We start from the raw sequence: 26,326 nt of genomic DNA on the forward strand, positions 1-26,326 counted from the left end.
GATGGGCCCGCCGCCAAATTGCTGCCAAAGACCCGGACGTGCTGCCCCAACAACTGACGGAGTGCCGCCTCTTTCTATTGGCCGCCCCAGGCACCTGCTCCCTTCGCTGGTGTCTGGAGCCAGCCCTGTTGGACTGGCATAAACTGACCAATGACGGGAACCTCTTTATCACTGTTTGTGACTGACAGCTGCAAACATAACCATCCCAGGCAAGGTAAAAGAAGTCAGGTCCTGAGTAATGTGATTCTCAATACAATTATAACAGGACATCAATTCTAGCTACAGACATACAGCAAAACAGGAGCGTATTTCTTTTCTTCTCATGCACAAAAGCTAATATGAAACCAAGGTCCAAACTGTAAACATTAAAAGTGTTTTCAAGAGGACACTTAACTGTTGGAAATGGATTGTTAGACATTATGGGAGCCTCATGTATTGATCCTAAAACTCCAGGAAGGCCATTAGCAGTGAACAATTGTTGATAATTCCAACATCGAGGCAGCTTTATACAATTTGCAGATGGACAAAGGTCACTTGTTATCACTGACTATTTTGCTAGTTCCACCATCAGTACTGTTTGCTCTCTAAAATACAGTTAAGGCAAAGACAAATGCAGGTAGCTTTGAATCACAGTCAACAAAAATGGAAAAATGGAGTTTGGAGTGTCTGAGGGGGCAGGCTGGGGGAGAAGATGGGTGGAAGGAAAACTGGCTCATGCAAAAAAACATTACTGGAAATCAAACCATCCAACTGCAAAATTACATCATCCCCTAGAAACCTCTCCTTGGGGAAAATATCTACATTTCCAAACATGACTAGTGATTCTGGGTTCAACTTGAGGCACCATAATGGGGCCTGATTTTTCAGACTGTGTCAAGCACCCACCACCTGAAAATTAGGCCCCTTTAAGGCATCACAAGTGGAACACCCAAAAAACACTGGTCACTTCTGAAAATTGAGAGCAGCTGGTTTGAATGCTCAACTGTGCTCTGTGACTATAGAGGGAAATTACCTACCATCAAACTAAAACATTCAGCATTGGCTAAAACACTAGTGACTAACTAGATACAAAAAGATTCAGACACAGCCTGAGGTAGAAAGGGGTGAGAAGTCTAGCAAAGAAAGACTGTAGGTGCAGCTGAGGAGAAGAAAGAAGTGCTTGGGCATTGCTCCTCCCGTCTAAAGCTGTGGGTAATGAATTTCTGCAGCCACAAGGGAGCACTCATGCAGCCCCAATGAGCGTGGTTTTTCTCCAAGACTCTGCGGCATCAGGGATACATGATCCCAACATTAGGAATATGCATTCAGAAGAAGAACTACCTCCCCCATCAGGGTGCTGTGCAGTTTGAATATTTGTAAAATCCCTTGAGATCCACAGTCCAGTCAGTGCTTGAGAAGCCTTCAGTAGATGCACCTGAGCTGCCCAGTTACCACCCTGAATCCAAACTCCTATTTCTGAGTGAGATAATAGAGAAAGTGGCAAAGGGTCTCCTCCAACCGTATCTGATCAGCACCAATACCGGGACCAACCTAAGTTGATGTCAGACAGAGACGCTGTTGCTGCAAAATAGTCTCCTGACCATGGGCCAGGGCAGCTGGCTGAAGCTCAACCCAGCCATGACCAAAGTGATGTTGGTAAGTGAGGGGATACACTTAGAAGAAGTGGCACACACTACTACATCATCCTCAACTAAGTATGTCCTCGCATCAATGATAAGGATAGTTTACAGTCTCATGGCCCTTAGCAATAATGGCAATGAATGCTTCTTCTCATCTATAGCAGGCCAGGAGATCCACCCCATGCTGGTGGACGCAGATATGGGCACACTGATCCAATAAATGGTAAAATAAGCTCTGACCAGCATTTTTATGCCGACCATCTGCATAAACAGAGGAAGTGACAACTAAGTTACAACTAAGTTACAATTTCATAGAAGGCATGAAAGATAAAAATGTATAAAAACTTGGGCAGGAAGGAGGACACACAGGTGCCAGTGTGTAATTGGTTAAATTTTTTGTTATCTAGGAGTGTGGGACATTGTGATAAGTTTGAAGGAGGTAGCTCATTTTACCTATATAATGTAAATGAAAAACAATGCTCTTTGGGAACCATTTCCGGACCACAATTCAACATCAAGCTGCTGGAACTCTGACCCCCTGCACGACCGTGACATGCAGAGGCATCGCCGGGAACCCTCAGATGAGTGGATCCTGACTGGCCAACAGGAGAAATTTGTCTGTATATTGGGAGTAGTGAGCATAAGAGATTTGTTTGTTACACGTATTCTGTGTGTGTTGCTAATAAATAGATGTTTAAAGCACAGCTGTGTAAGACTCTTTCACTGGGAAAAGATAACACAGACCCGTAGAGCCTGGAGCCCCGTGGGAAATGGCAGGTACTTAAATTGGCCAGGTTTCTCCTGGAGCCCCATGGGAAAGAGTAGGTGCCTTACACCCTGAGCCCTCGGTCAGGAAAATGTGGTGGTGCCTAAATTGACCAGGTCATGCCTTGAGCCTTCGGTAGGGTATAGGTGGGGTGCCCTATATTGTGCGGGTAACATAGGAATGAATACAACAGCCTTAAAAATAGCTCCAGCTGGTGTAACATGCTGCATCGCATCTGCTAAGAGATTCAGACCAAAGTAAACATATCACCCCAGTGCTCCAATCAATGCAGTTTTCTCCCTTCCCAATATCAGATCAAATTCACAGTCCTTGCACTGATCTCCAGGTACCTCAATAGGATGGCCCTAGGCTCTCTCAGAAGTCACCACAATTATGACAGGTGATCTTTGTGAACCATGGAATTGTTCAGTTGTGTTCGTGGGGGAACAGTGCTTTCTTAGTGCCCAACCTGTGATGATGAATCCCATCCTAATGCAATAGCATTCACACAATAACATACAACCCTGAAGCAGCAAATATACTGTAAGTGTTGCCAAAAAAAGGAGACTAGAGAATGGAAGAACAGGATGGAGAAAGGAGGAGGAAGATGGAAGACATACGAGAAGATGGGAGAAAAGAAAGGGAGGAAGAGGAACATGAGAAAGAAAAACATTTAAAGATTTTTTTTAAAAATGTCTAGACCTGCTCAAGGAGAAGAGGGAAGAACTCTGAGAGCACCCAAACTTTTCTGCATTTATATCTTTGTAGGCACTCAGATGCAACTGAGGTGGACCATGCCTAAGGTTGAGGGTTAGCTGGAGAGACGGATCAAGAGAATTAACATTATTCCTTACTTGGTCTGCTGTTCCTTGCGTTTCTGGGTTAGGTATTTCTTCTTCACATTCAGAAGCTCATTGCCCAGTCTCTCTATTTCATACTTGTACTCTTGACTCTGTGATTCATACATGTTCAGTTCTGAAGACAAAACCTAACCAACCAAAAGCAAAAAATAAGCTTCACAGCTTCACAGGTTACATCTTTCACACACTCCCTTCTCCCCTATCAGATAAAATCTCAGAGTTAAAGCTACACTGCGTATTTCACCAAGCAGCTTTTGAGAGACATTAACAACATTTACTGTAGTCCTCCACCTTCCTGGACCCAAATGTGAGCCAAAGACCCAAAACAAGGAGCACAGACAAATAATGAAGCAGGGAATTTTAAAATGGCATAGGATCCATCTCTTTACCACAAGTTATATTTTCCTAGCATTTCAGTGTCTTGATTATTAATTTCTGATGTATATAATTTTCAGCAGTGAAAGTAAGGTAAAGGCATATTTGTGGGGGTTAGAGAAAACTGTGGCTCTTAAAATGAAAGTTGTCCAGTTTAATGAGGGAGAGCTGAGAGATATAATGTGAGCCGGACATTTCAAAATGCTTGCAGTTAGAGTTGTGCTTTCTATCTTTACTAATCAGGAGAGAGCTGGCTGGGGTCTAGACTTCCAGGGAGTAGAGCAAATGTTACTCTGGAATCTTTCGGCCATCTGCCTATACCATTACGTCATTAATGTTTCTAACTGAAGGACGATTTTAGACATAGTTGAAAAGCCATCCTCTTCTACTAGCATTAATGTACCTTCTGTTGAGCACCCTTTCAAGACACTCATAAATACCTATTTCATGCAGACTTTACAAGACCTGCCTCATCAGAAGCGAACAGGAACTTTAATATTGCATTTTTGTTCAAGAGGACCCACTGTATTATAGAATATAATTAACTCCACATAAGCAATATGGCATCATGCGATACAATTATTGGCATGATCCCAATCCCATTTAAATCAATTAATTTGGAAATAGGGTCATACCAAAAGCACTTTCCTGCTGCAGAAAGAAGAATATTGAGACTAGTCAAAGTTTGGAGCCCTGGCGATGTTCCAGTTAGGAAGAGAAATTGGTGAGAGTCAGGTATTTTCTATGATGCAACATTGTTTATTTACAAGGAACACATAAAGTCCTGCTTCTCCAAATGCAGGAGGAACCAAGAACAATAGGAGCAGTTTCTTAGTTTATAACTAAGGCTACAATTTAGTCATGGAGGTCACAGCAGTCACGGATTCCGTGACTTTACCGGACCTTTGTGACTTCTTCCACCTTCAGCTGACAACAGCTGAAGCGGGAGCTTGAGGCAGGACTGTGCGCCCTTGCCCTGCTGCAACAGCTTGCAACTGCAAGCTGGAGAGCTGGAATCAGGACCCTGCAGCCCCTGCCCTGTGGTTTGCAAGGAGTGGGGGGACTGCAGCCTGGCTGTGCACCCCAGCCTGGCAGCTTCTGCCAGGGGCTGCAGCTGGGCTCATGTGCCCCAGCCCCGTGGTGGGAGCTGCAGCAGGGGCTGTGCGCCCCTGCCCCACAGCATCCCTGGGCCGTGCGCCCCCTCCTGGCTGCGCCCCCTGCTGCAGCCGCTGGAGCCAGGGGTCTTTGCCTGACAGTCCCCCCCTCACCCATTGGACTCCATTCCTCCCCCTATGTAACCCTGCTCCCAGTTATTTTTAGTAAAGTCACGGATAGGTCACGGGCTCCATGAATTTTTATTTATTGCCTGTGACCTGTCCATGACTTTTACTAAAATAACAGTGACAAAATCTTTGCCTTACTTATAACCCCAAGCCTCCTTAGTCAACAGACCCAAAAATTCTCTCTAGTTTTTTCCAGGGTCACACTGTGCTCATCGGCTACTGTTTGGCTTTCTTGTTTTTTGCCTCTACCTCACTCACTGTTCTGTCCTCGGTCTCTCCCAGTTTTTTGACTGTTCTCCTTCATACACACACATGCCCACACACCCCTGCCCAAAACAATACTCAGCAAAAGCCTGTGGGTGGGTTCACATACTCCTTTTGTCTTAAGTGGGGGCTTATCCTTACAATAATAACAACCGTACCCTTCGATAGCAGAGGTCCAGAGCATCGAGTGTCCGGGAGCACTCTGTACAGCTTTATTCCAGGCATCTAAGAGTTATTAAGGCTCTGATGCAGCCAGGTGAAACACAGGCAACCACATGGCCACCACCAGTCCATGACCAGGCAGCATTCCCGCTTCATCTCAAGGCCAATCTTCAGAGTTTGATGTGCAGGGATTTTGTCTCAAAGGTGGGCAACATGACCAAAAAGTCAGCAGTGGCCAATGATGACTTCAGTCCTCTCTGGGCCAGTACTCAATGCTACATCCCTATTACTGATAAAGTCAAACCATCTTATACCCAGTAGTCATTGCTGACAATGCATATGAAATGGCACCAACTTCCTTATGTTTTTTTTAAGCAACGTCCCTGTTTCAGATCCACCTAAGAGAATCTGACGTGTGCAGGCTTCATAAAACCATACTTTTGTATATAGTTCCAACTTTTGTTCACTCCAGACCGTATACAGGTCCTCCATTGCCGAGGCTGCTAAACCAGTTCTCCTTAGAATGTCTGGTGGGCTGCATCTGTTTGAAGACAATTTATTGCCTAGGTAGATGAACGTTTCAGAGTAGCAGCCGTGTTAGTCTGTATCCGCAAAAAGAAAAGGAGTCCTTGTGGCACCTTAGAGACTAACCCATTTATGTGAGCATAAGCTTTCGTGAGCTACAGCTCACTTCATCAGATGCACTTCATCAGATGCATCGGATGAAGTGAGCTGTAGCTCACGAAAGCTTATGCTCAAATAAATTTGTTAGTCTCTAAGGTGCCACAAGTCCTCCTTTTCTTTATAGGTAGATGAAGTTATCCACTACTTCCATGGGTTTGTCCAGAAGCAGAGATGTCTTGTACCACAACTTTTGTGCCAACACTCTGGATTTTTGCTTTTACCCAAGAAATCCTTGGCCCAAGAGCAGGTGCCTCGTGCTGGAAGCTCTCTAGTGTAGCTTTAAGATTGTTTGCATCCTGACCAAAGAGGATGACATCATCCGCATAATCCGGGTTGGTAAAAGAAGTTAAATGGACAGTTATACTGATATTTGTGGAGATATGTTCAAGGAAGCAATCTATTGTGCAGAAGAAGAGGGCTGCAGCCAGGACATATCCCTACTTTACTCTGGATCCAGTGTGAAATCTGTGAGACCTGAGGGTACCTCAATGCACCCATGCCTCTGACTCATTATGTAGGTCTTGAATTAACCTCAGGAGGATATCAGGGACACTGATGCCTCGCAGGTTCTTCCACAAGGCAGCTCTAGCCTTACAGTTACATAAACCAAAGGGTGAGTTCACAGCTATCTGTCTCAGTGAAGTTTTTACTCAACCCATAAACATATGTTGACCTGGCACAGGAGAATAGCATGTATGCCTGTTTGCTAATACAATATTGTGTGTGAGGAAGTAAAAATGTACACAGCAGCAATTTAATGCATTAAAGACCAATGAGAGCTCTAAGGAAAACTTTGAATCATATTCATCTTTGCTAAACTCCTGCTTCTATTTTACATTTTTTGCATTTCTTTTCTCTTCTTCCAGATAACTAAGATTTACATAAAAACAGGCTCCTTGTTTATTGAGGGTAAACATCATCTGCTCCTGGAGGATTTTCCCCATGGTTGGTGTAGAGTTGATTATGATGCAGAAATAGAAGATGATGACTTCAACAGGGAAAGGAGCTGAAGGAGCAGATGAACTCTTGGGAGAAGGCTCTTGCTTTCATATAGTCAAGAACAAGGGAAGAGCCCTACATTTCATATAAGCAGAATTGCTTCTCATGATCACACCTTCAAAACGTTTTCCATGAGGCAGCTCTTCAGAACCAGGAAATCCTGATTTCTAGTGACAAGGGGTTAAGATAGATTACTCTTGTCAGCCCTGTAATAAGACGTGAGACTAATGTACGCACAATGCACTGTGAGAGAAATAACAAGGATTTAGGAACAGTTTCCACTAGCATGTTAAAAGGAGTGTGAAAATGTTTTTGACTCACTTATTAGAAGATTTCACTCATTTAAGAAAAAATGAAATTAAGCCTCATGTATCTGTAGTATCTCAAAATGTCCATGTGGATGAGCGTTTAGAGTAATATGCTGTACATTAATATTCTAATTGCACTTTCATTTCTTCTTTGTTTAATGAAACAAATAAACATAATATTACTAAATTCTATTCTCAGAATGCTTAGGAAGCTTACACATTAGTAAAACAACCTCCCTTTGTTTTCCCCAGCAGAGAGGCTATGAATATTGTTATGGACTTTCATACAGAAAGCACAGTTAACAGGTAGCACTGGCATTATACAACACTGTACTGTAGACTAGAGAAATGTCATGTAAGTGCTCGGCAATGTACCCACAGTAACATGTACAGTTCTGTCCACTTCAGAACCAAAACACCATTGGAACAAAACCAAGGGAAGTGGTGGATTCTGCATCTGTTGAAGTCTTCACATCAAGACAGGATCCCTTTCTGGAAGATAAGCTTTAGTGAGACATAGGTTACTGGGTTCAATATAGGGATAACTGGATGAAACTCTCTGCCCTGTGCTAGACAGGAAGTCAGACTAGATGATTCAATGGTCTCTTCTGGCCTTAAAAATCTATGAATCTATGAAAAAGAAGTCAATTTCTAAAATGTAACTGTTTCGGTTAGCCTCTGAGGGCAGACCAATAAACAGGCCCTATATCTTGTCCAAGTAAACCTGTTGAGTTAGTAATATTTACGCAGCATGCTATTCCTGGACTGAAATACAAGGTGTTCTTTCACAGATTTATTTGGATGAAATGGAGGATCTACTTATTGATCTGCCCTCAACGGCTAATGGAAATGGTTAGGTTTCAGACGATTCTTAGAAAGGATGCTTCTCAACTGATGGGCCAGTCTTTGCTTGTAGAGACATTTTATAGTTATTCTTCCATCTTTGACTGTTGGTCCTATTTGTCCTCTTACTTGTATCTATTGACTAATCAAGCTGAGCATATCCAGTTATTTTAATCTTTCCTAGTAAATCAATATTTTCAGCCTTTTGTCATTAGTGCTATTCCCCTCTGAACTCCTTCCAACAGCCTGATGATTTTTTGGCAGTGAGGTGGGAAGAGCTGTGACTCTTAGGCCAGTGTTTCATGGAGAATGTAGGGAAATGTTGAATTATCCTTTTTTGACAAACATCAGAAATATTTGTTTAGGACAAGACAAGACTTGTAAATGAAGAAAACTATGCCCATTCCCCACAGTTAAAAAGTCTTTGGCATCACAGCTTAGTGTGGAATATGGATGCATAAAAAGCTGAGAGGAAACGGCTGAACTGCTAAATAACTGTATAGCCAAGTAACATCACAGGAAAACAAAGGTATCTTTTGATACGCAGCTATAGTTTAGGAAGTGTCCTATTTTAAAGAGCTTGTCCCATTTTCTCTGACATTATTCTTTCTTATCTTTTCTCACTTGCTATCCCCCTTACTGCACTGCAGTATTATTGGCCAGGCTGCACAAAAGCAGTGAAAGCACTGTGAAGAATTACAGTCTTCTGAAAACCCCCTGACAGTGAAACATTTTTAACTCCTTGCCCCCACCTCCAGCCAGAGATTGAGGCTCAGGTTCTCAGCACCAAAAGACTCCTTGGGAAGACAGCCTTCCCTGTGCAAAGCACTGATGTAGTCCTATAAGCATAGCAGCCCTTCAGATGGACTCCCTTTCTGATTAATCCCATGAAGGGCATCTCTTACTTTCAGTTGCTTGGTCTTCTCTCGGAGGGTGTGTCGGTAGAGCTGCAACTGTTCTGCCGCTTCGGGCCCAGGCTGCCGGGCCAAGATGTGCTTCAGCTCTACATACAGCTTTTCCTTTTCCTAAGAGACAAGATAAGCAGAACAGCAACAGTTCATAAGTGCTCTTATTTGCTGTCACAGTAACAACAGGACAACCTGTATTTATATCAACCCAGCTGAAAGATGCAAGTAAATCTAGCAGCTATTTGCAGAAACAAAGCTGCCTGTGTGTCAGTCTCTGCCTTGCTAGCCATAAGGTATTTAAAGTTGTTGTGATAGCAGTGGGATAAGCTCATTAAGACAAACACCCAGCTAGTTCGTACCAAGAATTAAATATTCTTAAACACTGTCATCAGCAAACCTGCTTTGGCACAGAGGGTATAAAACAGAGTCACCAGAAATATAGTCAAGGAGAAAATTACTTACCAGTAATTGTGTTTATTGTAGTCCCCTTCTCCCACCCCCATCACATTACACTAAGGGATATAGCTCCACCAACCTGGAAGTAAGGAGTCAACCAAACTGTCAATCACAGCCTGTATAAAAGAACCAGCCCGCCCAATTTCTCCTCCAAACAGAATCCTGCAGAGCAAATAAATATATAAGAAAACCAAACAACACACAGCACTAATTGAGAGAGCCCCCAAGGGGATGTGGGAGGAAAGGAAAATTAGGGATGACTATGACAAACACAATTACCAGTGAGCAATTTTTCCTTGTCATATGTCTTCTCGTCCCACACATTACAACAGAACCTATGCAGTACATGGATGTAACAAGCCATAAGTTCCCAGAGGAACTCCATGGCCACTAGAGGCTTTCAATGATGAAAGATTGCTTCCAAATATGGTTTAAGGTCTAATTTATTTTACCTGAGTAAATACGTGTATTATGTAAGGTCTATATCATGGCTTTGCACATTTCAATGGGGCTAATGCTTCACCACTCTCAGTGATGTTGCCACCTGTACAGGTTTTCCCAAAATCATCCCTTTTTTGAAGAGGCTGTCCTGGGAAATTTGTAAATGTGCTCAGTACACACTACCAGTTGTTCAGTTTTATGGGCCTGGGATCATTCTGGATGTCCTGTTTTTTTGTACCTCAGAGATGGCAACCCGACCGCTCAGACTGAGATAATTATTATTATTTAATATAATCATCCTTCTACAAAAAAAAGACATAGCAGGCATCTAAGTTTGTTAGATAATGAGAAAGAATGATCCCCCTTCTGTATGCTGTGAGTGTAGAAATGTTCTTTTACCAGTGTTGCCACGTCTCTCAATACTTGTTGTTTTTCTTGGTACCCTGCTCCTGCGGTAAGGTGATTATGAGAATTTCAGCTATCATTTAAAAAACAAGTTTCTAGCCCTTGTGGTTGCAGAGAAAGGATGGAAAATGTGTACATCCAAAAGGTTCAAAACCAAAACGCAAATAAAAAACTTTTTTAAAAATATCATTTTTAGGCCAATCTCGTGATTTTGGGGGACCTGACTCACAATTTTAACACTTGAGGTTGTGCTTATCAAATGAAGGCTTAGAACTAGGGCTATTGATTAATTGCAGTTAACTCACACTATTAACTCAAAAAAAATAATCGTGATTAATCGCAGTTTTAATCGCACTGTTAAACAATAGAATCCCAACTGAAATGTATTAAATATTTTTGGATGTTTTTCTACATTTTCAAATATATTAACTTAAATTACAACACTGAATACAAAGTGTACAGTGCTCACTTTATATTATTATTTTTATTACAAATATCTGCACTGTAAAAATGATAAAAGAAATAGTATTTTTCAATTCACCTCATACAAGTATTGTAGTGCGAGCTCTTTATCATGAAAGTGCAACTTACAAATGTAGATTTTTTTTTGTTACATAACTGCATTCAAAACCAAAGCAGTGTAAAACTTCCATGAAAGTTTATGCCCAAATAAATGTGTTCATCTCGAAGGCGCCACAAGTATTCCTCATTGTTTTTGCTGATACAGACTAACATGGCTACCACTCTGATACAAGTCCCCTCAGTCCTACCTCTTATTCAGCCAACTGCTAAGACAAACAAGTTTGTTTACATTTGTGGAAGATAACGCTGCCCGCTTCTTATTTACAATGTCACCTGAAAGCGAGAACAGGGGTTTGCATGAGACTTTTGTAGCATTGGAAGGTATTTATGTGCCAGATATGCGAAACATTCATATGCCCCTTCATGCTTCGGCCACCATTCCAGAGGACATGCTTCCATGCATCATGCTGATGACACCCATTAAAAAAATAATGCATTAATTAAATTTGTGACTGGACTCCTTGGGAGAGAATTGTATGCCTCCTGCTCTGTTTTACCCACATTCTGCCATATATTTCATATTATAGCAGTCTCGGATGATGACCCAGCACATGTTGTTCATTTTAAGAACACTTTCACAGCAGATTTGACAAAACGCAAAGAAGGTACCAATGTGAGATTTCTGAGGATAGCTAAAGCATTCCACCCAAGCTTTAAAAATCTGAAGTGCCTTCCAAAATCTGAGAGGGACGAGATGTGGAGTATTCTTTCAGATGTCTTAAAAGAGCAACACTCCAATGCGGAAACTACAGAACCCGAACCACCAAAAAAAGATAATCAATCTTCTGCTGGCGGCATCTGACTCAGATGATGAAAATGAACATGCATTGGTCCGCACTGTTTTGAATTGTTATTGAGCAGAACCCGTCATCAGCATGGAAGCATGTCTGTGGAATGGTGGTTGAAGCATGAAGGGACATATGAATCCTTAGCGCATCTGGCATGTAAATATCTTGCGACACCGGCTATGACAGTGCCATGCAAATGCCTATTCTCACTTTCAGGTGACATTGGGTTTTCTGGTAAGCAGGTCAATTGTACTGGAGAAAGTTGGCAGAAGGAAGTAGTGATCTTCTTTAGAAGTTGTTGAGGAAGACAATGGCCAATGAAAGTTAGGGTAGGGCCGATGAATGATGCAATCCTGACACAAAGAGCAAAGGAGAAGAGAGCATGGATAGAACATCCCCAGTTGCTTATCTGATCTGAAGAGGGAGCACTAGCGTGCTGACAGGGTCCAGAAAGGAGAGGAACTCAGGAGATACTGAACTCAGCTAATCCTCAGAACACCTGAAAGGCTAAAAAACATGGATGGAAAGTAAATAGAAAGACTAGAAAGGGTGTGGGTCTGGTAAGAAAAGCAGGGCCCTGGACATCATGTCATCACAAGGTGAGTCTGGAGCCTGACAGAAGAAGCTGTAGTGTTATACTGGGACTCCATGAGGCAGATTAGGAGACTGTGGGGCCAGTGAACTTCTGGACATTTTTTGTAGAAGATGCTTATCCTGGTCAAGTCTAGAGTCTAAGCACAAGGGAGCAAGCATTAGAAAGGCTGCCTGCATTAGGTCTGGTCCTCTCATTTACAACAAGTTGTTTTGTATTTGGGGGCTCATTTACTGTATCTCTCTCTGTGTTTTTTTATCCTTTTTACTCATTTTTTAATTTAAAAAACTCATCTTCTATCTTATCCTTCTCTGCTCCCAGGAGAGCTGGAAGGGGAAAAGAAGCATGTTTGAACAGAAACAGAACTAAACGACAAGGAATGAATAAAGGGACCTAGACTTCCAGGTTGAAGATGACAAAAAGACTGAGTAGGAAGTAGGCAGGCTTGGTCATTTAGACTGGCTTTGATGAACATCCTTTTCACCTACCTGCTTCATGGATGGTGCAGCTATCCTTATTGGGGATTCTTTTGTGGGTGTGAAAAAAAGAGACCTACAACAGTGTGTAACTGCTGTGCATGATCTATATTCATAACTCAACATTGTATGGTACCTAGGCCAAGATTTTCAAAAGTGAGGCGTGATTTGGGATCCCTCAACTTTTCTTTTGGATGCCCAACCTTAACATCTTCACAGGGCCTGGTTTTCAGCACTTTCTGAAAATTGGGACCTTTTAAAGCATATCTAGTTGAGCATCCAAAAATCACAAGTTACTTTTGAAAATCCTGGTCTTAAACTACGATAATTTATTCAGAGGTACCCCTTATAAGTTTTTATCAATGCCTGGTAGAAAACACAAAATCATCACTCATAAAGTGTGCAGATGACATAAAGTTTGGGGGAATGGTAAATAATGAAGAGGACAGGTCACTGATACAGAGTGATCTGGATTGCTTGGTAAGATGGACACAAGCAAACAATATGCATTGTAATATGGCTAAGTGTAAAATTATACATCTAGGAACACAAAATGTAGGCCATACTTACAGGATGGGGGACTCTATCCTGGGAAGCAGTGACTCTGAAAGAGATTTAGGGGGCATGGTGGATAATCAGCTGAACATGAACTTCCAGTGGGATGCTGTGGCCACAAGAGTAACACACTCCTCGGCTGTATAAAAAGGGAAATGTCTAATAGAAGTAGGGAAGTTATATTACTTCTGTATTTGGCACTGGTGCAAATACTGCTCAAATACTATGCCCACAATTTGAGAAACATGATGATAAATTGTAGAGGGTTAAGAGAAAAGCAAGAAGAATGATTCAAGGATGGAAAACGTTCCTGATAGTGAGAGATTCAAGGCGCTCAATCCATTTATTTTAACAAAGAGAAGATTAAGGGATGATTTGAATACAATTTGTAAGTACATACACGGGGAACAAATGTGTGATAGTGGTCTCTTCAGGCTAACAGACAAAGATCTAACAAGATCCAATTGCTGAAAGCTGAAACTAGAGAAATTCAGACTGAAAATAAGGCATACATTTTTAACAGAGAACATAAGTAACTATTGGAACAACTTACCAAGGGCTGTGGTGGATTCTCCACCTCTGGCAATTTTAAAATCAAGATTGGAAGTTTTTCTAAGGCTATCCTCTAGTTCAGAGACGAATTGATTTAGGGAAGTCCTCGGGCCTGTGTTAAACAGGAAGGCAGACTAGATGATCACAGTGGGCCCTTCTGGCCTTAAAATCTAAGAGGTGGTGTGATTTTTTCACAGAACAACTCTTCTGTAACCAGGCAGCCCACTGTAACATGAACTACAATTTGCACATGCAAAGCATTACATGGAACTTTCATTCTGCTGCACAGAGTTTCACTATGTCTCTAAAAGTGACTTCTAACATTTTTTGTTACTTTGGGTTCAAGCTTTTTGTATGTTTAAAAAGCAACAGCAAATGAAAAAGTGGCCTTGTGAAAACCAGGCTTCTCTGTGTTAACACTCCATCCCTGAATGTATCACAGATTTGTATTTTGGGAGCGTGTACTGGTAATTTGGATAAATATGGACCAGTTGATGGATTGAAGGTCTTATGTGCAATTGTTTTCCAATTTATTTCTCTCCTAACCTACTACAAGGGCCAACCAAGCTCTTCAAACATTGTGCAATGGGGTGTATAATAACCCCATTTAGAGACAAAGCGTGCAATTCTATTATAAAGAGAATCTATCTCATGCAACAGAGACTCATTAGCTGTCCGATGTGTATTGTTTCCATAGTCCAGCAGTGGCAGAACCAGCTGTCTTGTAATGCATATCCTGTCCTTTATTGCTAAGCGCTGTCCATCTCTTTTATATCTAGTCAATTAATTTGTCACTGGGTTAGAAGCACCATATGTCAGGGAAACATCAAAAGAAAACCCTGTATACTTAATTCTTTCCTCATCAGCAAAAGTTTGTATTCACAGGTTGACACTTCAAAATATTCTAACATTTTAGCCAAGGATGCAACAAAATGTGACTTGTGTATCACGTTGTTTACCTTTCAAATTACTTTAAAAACACATATAGCTGGAACAAATTTAAGTCAGAATACAAAGTATATCTGATACTATCAGCAAAAGTGGTGCAGTTATCCCCACACATACATATTTGGGAATGCCTGGCAAAAACAAAGCAGCATAAAATAACTGAGAAAGAACCCTGAATTTTACAATGCATAGTCGGGGCTTGGGGATGGATGAGCTGAGGAATATGCAATGTAAACTACACCTGGGTATCTCCTTTATATCCAGCCACTGGCTGGTATACTGACTATATGGAGTTACCAGCCAGCGCTGTCTGACCCATCAGCAAATGGTATTCAAAGGAGTGCTGATTTCAGTTGTGATATTTCCTGTACTGCAACCACTGAAGATGGCTCCCTGCTGCTGTTTGGACAGCAGCTGAAATTTACCCCTCCTCGCTCCCTCCTTAGTCTCCAGGGGTGAACCTAGTGGAGATGGGGCAGACAGAAATCAATCCTCCACCTACAGGAAGGCCATAGGGCTGCAACCCAGATGGTATTCCAAGTGAACACCTGGAGTAGTAGTTAAGACCCCTCACACCATTTATGCATGGGTAATGCTACAATTTAGTCACAGGTATTTTTAGTAAAATTCATGGACAGGTCATGGGCAGTAAACAAAAATTCACAGCCCATGACCTGTCCATGACTTATACCATAAACATCCCTGACTAATCTGGGGGGGGGGTGGAGGGTCGCTGCTGGGGGGGCACCCTGGGGGCCCGCTGCTGAGGGGGGTCCAGGGCCATCGGCTCCAGCTGCCAGGGGCTGCTGAGCAGCGGCTGCTCCAGCCATCCCAGGACTGCTGCTGGAGGCCACCGACAGCGGCTGCTCCTGGGGACCGCTGCCGGGGGGCCACTGACAGCAGCTGCTCTGCCCATGTAGCCTGTGGCAGGGGGTCTCAAACTTTTTCTTGTTCAGGCCCCGCACAACATGCTATAAAAATGCCAGGGCCCAGCAGGGGAGGGGGGGGTGGGAACGCAGGGCTCCAGGCCGGGGGTGGGGGGGTGGCAGGGGACAGATCCTTGGGCATAGGCATAGTTTTACTTCTATTTGGGGGGGCAAGAGCTGGCAGGGCTCGAGCCAGCTCCGCAAAATGGGGTCCAGGGAGGGAGCGCTACCTCCACCCCCTGATTCACTCAGGAGGCCACCCAGCCTGTCTGGACTCTGCGGGGATGCAACCAAAAAATATAACCCAATGGGGGGGCTCAGTTCAAAAAGTTTGAATATCACTCAGGGTGCAGGGAAGGGGTAGCTAGGGGCTGTGTGCAGGCAGGGGGGTAGCTCAGGGTGCAGGCAGGAGGTATCTAGGGGCTGTATGAAGTGAGGGGAGTAGCTCAGGGTGCAAGCAGGGGGGTAGCTAGGGGCTGTGTGCAGGCAGGAGAGTAGCTCAGGGTGCAGGCAAGGGAGTAGCTAGGGGCTGTGTGCAGAAAGGAGAGTAGCTCAGGGTGCAGGCAGGGGGTAGCTAGGGGCTGTGTGCAGGCAGGGGAGTAGCTCAGGGTGCAGGCAGGGGGTAGCTAGGGGCTGTGTGAAGTGAGGGGAGTAGCTCAGGGTGCAGGCAGGGGGTAGCTAGGGGCTGTGTGCAGGCAGGAGGGTAGCTCAGGATGCAGGCAGGGGAGTAGCTCAGGGTACAGGGAAGGGGTAGCTAGGGGCTGTGTGCAGAAAGGAGAGTAGCTCAGGGTGCAGGCAGGGGGTAGCTAGGGGCTGTGTGCAGGCAGGGGAGTAGCTCAGGGTGCAGGCAGGGGGTAGCTAGGGGCTGTGTGAAGTGAGGGGAGTAGCTCAGGGTGCAGGCAGGGGGTAGCTAGGGGCTGTGTGCAGGCAGGGGAGTAGCTCAGGGTGCAGGCAGGGGGTAGCTAGGGGCTGTGTGCAGGCAAGGGAGTAGCTCAGGGTGCAGGCAGGGCAGTAGCTAGGGGCTGTGTGCAGGCAGGGGGGTAGCTCAGGATGCAGGCAGGGGAGTAGCTCAGGGTGCAGGCAGGGGAGTAGCTAGGAGCTGTGTGCAGGCAGGGGAGTAGCTCAGGGTTTAGGCAGGGGGGTAGCTAGGGGCTGTGTGCAGGCAGGGGAGTAGCTCAGGGTGCAGGGAAGGGGTAGCTAGGGGCTGTGCGCAGAAAGGAGAGTAGCTCAGGGTGCAGGCAGGGGGTAGCTAGGGGCTGTGTGCAGGCAGGGGAGTAGCTCAGGGTGCCAGCAGGGGGGTAGCTAGGGGCTGTGTGAAGTGAGGGGAGTAGCTCAGGGTGCAGGCAGGGGGTAGCTAGGGGCTGTGTGAAGTGAGGGGAGTAGCTCAGGGTGCAGGCAGGGGGTAGCTAGGGGCTGTGTGAAGTGAGGGGAGTAGCTCAGGGTGTAGGCAGGGAGTAGCTAGGGCTGTGTGAAGAGAGGGGAGTAGCTCAGGGTGCAGGCAGGGGGTAGCTAGGGGCTGTGTGCAGGCAGGGGAGTAGCTCAGGGTGCAGGCAGGGGGGTAGCTACGGGCTTTGTGCAGCCAGGGGAGTAGCTCAGGGTGCAGGCAGGGTGGTAGCTCATGGTGCAGGGGGTAGCTAGGGGCTGTGTACAGGTCCGGGGGGCTCCCAGGGCAGCTCCCAGCTTCAGCGGGGGGGTGGGGGCAGGGCTCTGAGCTTCAGCCCCGTGCCACTCCCGGCTGGGAGGTGGCCACCGGCTTCAGCCCCACACTGCTCCAAGCTCAGGGGGAGGCTTCAGCCCCGCACCACTCCCGGCTTCCGGGCACAGGATGGGTGGGATGCGCCGACTTCAGCCCCATGCCGCTCTCAGCTTCAGCGCTGGGGCACCGGGTTTCAGCTGTGGGGCCCCGCAGCCTCCCTGAAAGGGCTCACAGACCCCCAGGGTCCGCAGACCTCTGGTTGAGAACTGCTGGCCTATAAGGCTAGCCTGCTTGCTTGCCTATATATATCTATATCTATAGATATAGATATATATCTTTTCTTATGGACTTCTTATTTTGTTATGAATTTGATTATTTGTTTTATTATCATAGATTTATAGGTTTATATTAAAGCATTTTGGCTGTTAACGCAAGGGACCTACAGACCACATCCTGTATGCTGAACTATGGCAAAGTTAGCAGACATATGTTCGGGACCTTTCACCTAGGTAGGTGGTGATGAGCTAAAGCATAAGGTTCATATATGGCTGCGACCTTTAACATAGCCAGATAAAGGATGCTTGAAGCAGGGTGGCATAGGGGGCTTCCTAAGTTCATACCTTATTGAAACTTAACAGGTAAACCACAAGGAAAGAACCAAAATAACTGGGTAGGACAGAAATAACAAATGTGAGAATGAGCTAATGTCATTAATATGTATGTATATGTCATCAGTACGCACAAACTATGGAGTAAGTGTCCCCTGACATTTTGTGGGTGAGGAAACTAAGTCTGGACATAGAAGGAGGGCTCAAGTACTCAAGCCCTATAAGAGAGGTGACCCGCCATGCCAAGAAAGTTTTTTTCTAACTTTCTTTCTAAGCTTATGGGTTAGAAATCTTTCTAAGCTTATGGGTTCCTAAGTTTCGAGCTTCAAGGCTTCTTTATTAGTCTATAAGTCTGTTAGTTCTTAATTGTAAGTTTAAGTCAGTTAGTTAAATAAAACTCTTAAGTTAGCTTCAACAGCTCTTAGGTCTGTAGCTTCTCCTAAGCTCTACACCTCCCACTCAAGAACTGAGAAACCTGGACATGAACTTTCTTGGCATGCCAGAAGCAAGGCTGGTCCTTTGTCTCTCACCACCAGGTTATCAAGGAAGGGTGTAAGTATATTAATCAAAAGCTTTAGTGTATAATATCACATGTATCTCTAAAACAATATTACTACATTTGTAACTCTAATTATTACTCCATTTATCTCAATAAACATCTTTAAGGCTACATTTGTCTCAGTGTAAGTGCCCTGTCATACATCTCATCTCGAGAGTCCCTGCAAACTCTGTGTAGCCTGATTCTGGGAGAAGAACCTTATTATCTTCTGATCAAATTAATTGGTGAGCCTATAACCCATATTATCCAAATTAATAATATTAACTTCCTAAAATCAGGCACACTGGTCCCTGGGACCAGCCACACTGGCTGCTACTTGGGCGGTCCATGGGGTCAGCTGCTTGGGCAGCCCTGTGGTCAGCCACACTGGCTGCTGCACAAGTCATGGAGGTCGCGGAAAGTCAGGGAATCCGTGACTTTCCACGACCCCCGTGACAAACACGGAGCCCTTTGCATGGGTCTTGAGACACGTGATCCATGGAAGTGCAGACCCAGTAAACCCTTCCTTGTCACATTACAAACTACCCCTCTGTGCCAGACTGCAACTGTAACACACAGGTGGAAAGGTGGCAGATTTGGAGTTTCCCTACAGGAGTTTAAAAGCAGTTGGAAAGCACAGGTATTTGCTTGCATTAAGTAGGGCAGGTCTCAGTGGCAATACCCTTGCCTATTGAGGAGGTATGGGTAAGATCCACGAGGCTTCCCTGTAATTCAGAGAAAGAACAGGAGGACTTGTGGCACCTTAGAGACTAACAAATTTATTAGAGCATAAGCTTTCGTGGGCTACAGCCCACTTCATCGGATGCATAGAATGGAACATATAGTAAGAAGATATATATACATACAGAGAAGGTGGAAGTTGCCATACAAACTGTAAGAGGCTAGTTAATTAAGATGAGCTATTCTCAGCAGGAGAAAAAAACTTTTGTAGTGATAATCAAGATGGCCCATTTAGACAGTTGACAAGAAGATATGGTAACTTCCACCTTCTCTATATGTATACATATATCTTCTTACTATATGTTCATTCTATGCATCCGATGAAGTGGGCCGTAGCCCACGAAAGCTTATGCTTTAATAAATTTGTTAGTCTCTAAGGTGCCACAAGTACTCCTGTTCTTTTTGCGGATTCAGACTAACATGGCTGCTACTCTGAAACCTGTAATTCACAGTTATTGCTGCTTAGCTTTCATGGCTAGGAGAAATGTAAGTTCCTCTAGCTCAGAACTAGGCCCCAAAAGCTGAAGTCTTTATACAGTCCTTTGTGGGCAAAATTCCCACCAAAGTCAGTAGGAGGCTAGAGCTTTGTTCCAGGATTGGGCTCATTGTTACAATTATGTACCGTTAGTGATGCAGGCGAATATACAGCTACGGCAAAGTGATGAGACCACATTCATTGTGCGTAAGCAGTGCACATTGGGAGTCTCAGATTAGGGGTTAGAGTCAGTCTCCCGGAGTTCTGAAGAGGATTTCAGTGCCTCTTTGGTAGCTGCTGTATAATTTGTGTAAGTAAAACAGAATTATTTTAGAACAATCTTATCAGTCTGAGATTTGTTTTCCAGGAGAGCTCAGAGGAGCCCACAGATCTGCCTTTAGGCTATACTCTGACAATATGTTTCTGTGTCTCCAAGTCTCTGTCCCATTTACCCTCCCGCTTTTATTTCCTTCCTCTGAATATGAACTAGCTGCTGTCTTAGATTCCTGCATTCCCCTGGCCATCTTACTCTGCACTTGCTGAGTGAGAGGAAATCATTTCTTCTGTAGAGATCTGACTAGGTATTTGGCAAGTTCCAAGGGACTGATTCTTCAGACTCCCACGGTCATCAATTTACTCACTCTGTGGTCAGGCAGAAGCACCTTACCAAGCACTAAAGATATGTCTATATCCGAGCTGGAGGTATAATTTCCAGCTCAAGGAGACATACCCACGCTAGCTCTGATCCAACAAATGCCCCAGAATGTGGCCATGGGCAGGGCGAGCAGTGGCAGGGGCTAGCCTCCCCAAACACAAGCCCAGGGTCTTGGATGGGGTTGTATTCAGGGGAGCTAGGCCCTCCCACCACTTGTGCTGCCACAGCTACACTTCTGTTTTTAGGCACTAGTTTGATGAGAGCTAGTGTGGGTATGTTTACTGGAGTTGGAAATTACACCCTCCAGCTCCAATGCAGATGTCCTCTAAGGGCTTGTCTACACTTACAGCACTGCAGCTGTGCCGTTGTAGCACTTAGTGAAGACGCTACCTACACTGACGGGAGAGCTTTTCCCATCACCCCAGTTAATCCACCTGCCCGAGAGGTAGAGAAGCCCTCCAGTCAACAGAGGAGTAGCTAGGGGTTAGGTTGCTTTAACTGTGTTGCTGAGGGTGTGGATTTTCCATACCCAGGAGTGATGTAGTTATACCGACATAAGATGGTAGTGTAGATCATAGAATCATAGAATATCAGGGTTGGAAGGGACCTCAGGAGGTCATCTAGTCCAACCCCCTGCTCAAGCAGGACCAATCTCCAACTAAATCACCCCAGCCAGGGCTTTGTCAAGCCTGACCTTAAAAACCTCAAAGGAAGGAGAGCGTAGGTAACCCATTTCAGTGCTTCACCACCCTCCTAGTGAAAAAGTTTTTCCTAATATCCAACCTAAACCTCCCCTACTGCAACTTGAGACCATTACTTCTTGTTCTGTCATCTGCTACCACTGAGAACAGTCTAGATCCATCCTCTTTGGAACCCCCTTTCAGGTAGCTGAAAGCAGCTATCAAATCCCCCCTCATTCTTCTCTTCCGCAGACTAAACAATCCCAGTTCCCTCAGCCTGTCCTCATAAGTCATGTGTTCCAGTCCCCTAATCATTTTTGTTGCCCTCCGCTGGACGCTTTCCAATTTTTCCACATCCTACTTGTAGTGTGGGGCCCAAAACTGGACACAGTACTCCCGATGAGGCCTCACCAATGTCGAATAGAGAGGAACGATCACATCCCTCGATCTGCTGGCAATGCCCCTACTTATACAGCCCAAAATGAAGGCTAAGCCTGCTTCACATAGTAGAAATTACTGCTGCCAAAAACTGCTCATTTTGCTCGCTCTTCCCATGGAGAAAAGACTGTCAGTGACTGATATCTCAGCTCTTTGAGCGACATTCCCTTATATTCCCAGAGTGCCACTCAGCCATTACTGCAGTCACAACCCAATTCCTTCTGTAGGTGATAGTATGCATCACAGAAACCAGTAACTGGGAGCAAAGTTCTGTGTTCACTTAGATGGCCTTTTCTTATCTGCTCAGGATGCTGGCAAACTCCTGAAATGACCCCAGTAGTTTGTAGCCAAGTGTATGATTTTGAACTAGAGGTGATCAATGATCTGACCGCTAATGAAGATGTATTTGCAGCAAAAATACACCAGAAAGCCCCAATTCTCTCATAGTATCAGTGTGGCCTTCTGGTTAGATATTTCAACAAATGTGACTAGTATGGCTGCTACACATCAACAGCCTTCTCAACCAGCTCTGCAAAAATCCTACCATGCACCAAGCACTCTCCCTCACGCAAAAAACATTTCAATCTGAGTAAATTTCCTTTGTGTTTGTTCCTGTCTCTAGCAACAGGAGCACCACAGCCATCAGCAAAAAGAAAATAAAGGAAGGCGGAGTTGTAAAGCGAAAATGTGCCACTTACTGTACCTTACCATCTCCCAAAACACTTAACCAAACTGGAAATCCTTATTTTAATTAGTAAGGGGTGAAAAACAGCATAGCGGCTCTGCAAGCGCATTGCAGTCAGACATGGCTTTGCTGAAGAAAACAGTTAGTCAACATGCCACAGGGGGTTTCTTGTTTATTGGCATTATAACCAAAATGTCAGAGCTAGGCTGAACTCCAGAACCATTTTGTTTATGATGTCATGGAGTATTACAGCCTCTTAGATGGGATGAAATCCCCACTGTGAGATATTAAATAGGTGGCTAGAATCTGGTTTAAAACAAGACTGTATATATCGTCATAGTCATTTTCCCTTTATAAGCAAGGTACTTTTTTTATATATAATACAGTAGTTCTTGGCTCAGGATGTCTATGATTAGGAGTTTTGTGAGGCATATGAGAAATTAGCATACAGTAACCTTCACGATTTTTGTAACAATAGAAGAAATTTGCCTCTAGCACTTCGAGCTATGTACCATATGAACTTTCTCAATAAACACTTTTCAAAAGCTCTTGCTCTTTCTCCTTGTCTATTTTAAATATGTTAAACACCTTTGCAGTTGGGGCAGCTGTCTAGAGTAGCCTGCATTTATATCATCAAGTAGACCCTCCTTTAACAGTCTTGGGCAATATTTTCACAAACTAAAACTAAATCAGGCTTGAAACAGAATACTAAAGTCCCTCCACAATGTGGCAGCACTCGCCCGGATGTCCTACAAGGGGCTGCAAGGAGCTCCTCCTTAAATGGTGCAACCAAACTGAAAGGAAGATTGGCATGATTTCCCTGCCTTTGCTGGAATTTGCACCACTCAGGACAGTGCTAAATTATCCCTGCCTGAGACGATTTATCCCTCCGGCTCATAACAATGCTTCTGAAGAGCAAATTTGTTTCTCTTGGAGTGGAGCAGACTGCACCAAAATGACTGGCATTTTCAAAACAACTTAATAAGGGGAAAAAATACCTTGGAGCCTCTTATAAGGTCTTCAACCTCAACCCTTTCTCCCAATGGCACAAGCTGAACACTACATTATCACTGTCTTTCAAGAACAAAGTATAAACATTTCCAGCAAAAGTGCAGTTGCTTCCTATACATTTATTTTTGCCAGGTGTTGTTCCCTGCTTCTTTGGGTGTGGGTGAGAAAGCTGTTTTGTTCAACTTGGAAAACAAATGTGAGAGATTCTCTCCACTCCTCTACCTCAGAGCTCAAAGGTCTAAGACACAAGGTTTATAAAAGGCTAAGGGAGGGGGGGAAATACATAGGAGCCCCTTACTAAAATATTGACAGCATTTCACTGATTGCTAGTTATATGGGGCCAGATTGTCAGCGAGTATAAATCTGTGTGGCTCTGTTGATGTCAATGTTTACCTTTGTCATGGCAAAAAATGAAGGATTAATGGATTAATCACTTGTTCTTTTCTATATGTTCACAAGGACAAAAAAAAATGAGATTTGGTGAGCTGTTCCTTGAAACTGAGAATTGTGGTGAAAAGGCATGGACTTATTTAAATGCTCTATCTGACTTCAAGGTCCTTGTAATTTACCCGAGCTTTGGTTGAACAGAGTTCTAAACAAACTTCTGTTTCATCTTCTCCTAGGGATTTGTTTTAAAATATTTTGTAGGATGGCTAGAAAAGGTTGATGCAGATCCCATCAACAAGGAGTCTAAATATTCTAAATGAATAAGTCAGAAAGGTAGACAGTGTGATACCTTTGACTGGGCTAATAATTATACACAAACTTTCAGGACACAAAAAGTCCCCTCAAGTGAACATCAGTTTGCTTCGAAAGCTACAACATTGGTTTAATGACGCAATGGCTCTTACCGAGCTGACTGCAGTCTAAACGGTCAGATTAGCAGACAGACTTAGCAAGGTTCTGGTGCGAATGAATGCTTAGCCTTGTAGGCTAGTGGCTCAAGCAGCAGAGTAGGGCTTGAGAGACCTGGGTTCTAAGTCTACCACGAGCCTGCAGGATAATTTCAATGGGAGTTAAGCACTTAACCTGCTTAGGTGCTTTTGGGAAATCCCACTAGGTAACTTTAGGCATCCAAACAGCTTTGTCAATATGTTCCTTAATAGCCCAAGTCCCATTGCCTTTCTATGAGACTTAGCCTAAACCTCACAGCAAAACACTGGGACTTAGGCTTCTAAGTGCCTCCGTCACTTTTGAAAATGGGACTTAACGCACTTTTGAAAATATTGCTTCTTGAATATATATTTTATAATTCCAGTCCTCTCTTAACACTACAAAACACCTGTCTATCAAAGTAGCAAAAACTCCTTGCCTATGCCAAGTATCTTACTGAATGAAGAGCTGTCCCCTGAGAGTCTGTGGAACCCACTGAAAGGCAACAACATACGCAAGGCATACACATGGCAATTCTGAGATTATTAATTTGCAAAAAAGAGCTTCCCCTCAGTAGCTGTAACTTGAACTAAAATCTGATGTGCACTAACAGCTCTTAGCTTTGCCGGTGCGTGTTTACGAAGAATGCGGAGGAATACTACTAAAGAGAAGGGAAAAAATGTGGTCCTTATTGTCAAGCAGAAGCAACTGCTGTACCCACAGAATATGGGCCTGGTTATGTTATGTTTTTAAACTATGACCTCCCATGTGTCCGATTTTAAAGACATCAGGCCATAAGAGATTTTATTAACAGTGATACCTACCTCCCCCTCAAAATGATCTAGTTGTTGTTGCATATCTTGTCATCTGTGTTCCCCCAACACTGACACTACTCAGATTCTTCTGGGTAAGAAACTGAAAGGATTTAAAAAAAACCCACTTTGCCTGTCACTGTCGTATGTCATTTTTTAAATGACACACACAATAATCATCCATCACTGAAGGTGTTGTCACGGATTTTACATGTCCTGTCACTCGGGACTGTTGAATACATTCGCCCTGTCGGAAAAACGCCTGTCAAGTGGTACCTGAGTAATGGGGATTTTCAGCAAGCTTTGGGTTGGGTGCTATAATGTGGATTTGTGAATGCATTGCTATACTGTTGTTGCTGCACTCCTCCAGTAGTTTACTTTCTCTAAAAGGGTCTGGATGGCTGACAATCTAGACTGCATTGCTAACACCACAGCAAACTTTGTGCATAGCAATGTATTTATTCAGCAGAACAAGTAATTTACCTTTCCTTAACGAGATAACTATTTGATTAATATACTTCACCCTGAGGTGCATAGCAGATTTATTTGTTTCCCAGATATATGCTTGAATCCAGGGATGAGGAGTAAACATTCTTTATTCAGTTCATTTGTTACTTACTGGACCAAATCCTGAAGTCTTCATTCATACTTTATTCGTGCAAAACTCCAGCTGAAGCCAATTGCAGTTTTGCCTGATTCAGAACTTCAGAAGTTGACCTACTACATGTAGCGTTTGCCGTTTAATAGCACTTTGGATTAATGCTCACGATTCACGGGTTCAGATCTGGTGCAAGATTCCAGCAAAAGGAATGTGGTGGTCTCTGTGACTTCCGCTTTTCTGCTAAATTGTGTGCATTCATCTCATCCTCCCAACCCACTCTCTTCCTTTTGTCCTTTTGCATCCTGTCTGTCATGTAGACTGTGAATTCTCTGGGATGCCTGTACATGTACATGCCTATACAGCACTTACAACATTGAGGCTCTGATCCTTGATTAAGGTTCCTGGGCGCTACCAGAACACAAGTAATTAATATAATAATGGTCTCCATCACCACAAAAAGAAAAGGAGTACTTGTGGCACCTTAGAGACTAACAAATTTATTTGAGCATAAGCTTTCGTGAGCTACAGCTCACTTCATTGGATGCATTCAGTGGAAAATACAGTGGGGAGATTTATATACATAGAGAACATGAAACAATGGGTGTTACCGTACACACTGTAACGAGAGTGATCACTTAAAGTCAGCTATTACCAGCAGGAGAGCACGGGAGGGGGGAAGGAACCTTTTGTAGTGATAATCCACTGAATGCATCTGATGAAG

The 26,326-nt window shown here is 43.9% G+C and overlaps 1 protein-coding gene across 3 annotated transcripts in view; it reads right to left on the minus strand.

The window, feature by feature from the left end:
- CFAP58 (cilia and flagella associated protein 58) overlaps positions 1 to 26,326 on the minus strand; it is a 450,541-nt gene that overhangs the window by 351,806 nt on the left and 72,409 nt on the right. For all 3 annotated transcript variants that reach the window (XR_012160075.2, XM_073354430.2, XM_073354432.2), the window contains exons 16-17: positions 9,069 to 9,188; positions 3,240 to 3,373 (exon numbers count right to left, since the gene is read on the minus strand). Coding sequence is in view for 2 of the 3 variants with exons in the window: in XM_073354430.2 (XP_073210531.1) it covers positions 3,240 to 3,373; positions 9,069 to 9,188 (254 nt within the window). In the remaining variant the exon portion in view is untranslated. The remainder of the gene's footprint in view (positions 1 to 3,239; positions 3,374 to 9,068; positions 9,189 to 26,326) is intronic.

This window comes from Lepidochelys kempii, chromosome 7, assembly GCF_965140285.1.
Source record: "Lepidochelys kempii isolate rLepKem1 chromosome 7, rLepKem1.hap1, whole genome shotgun sequence".
NCBI lineage: Eukaryota > Metazoa > Chordata > Testudines > Cheloniidae > Lepidochelys > Lepidochelys kempii.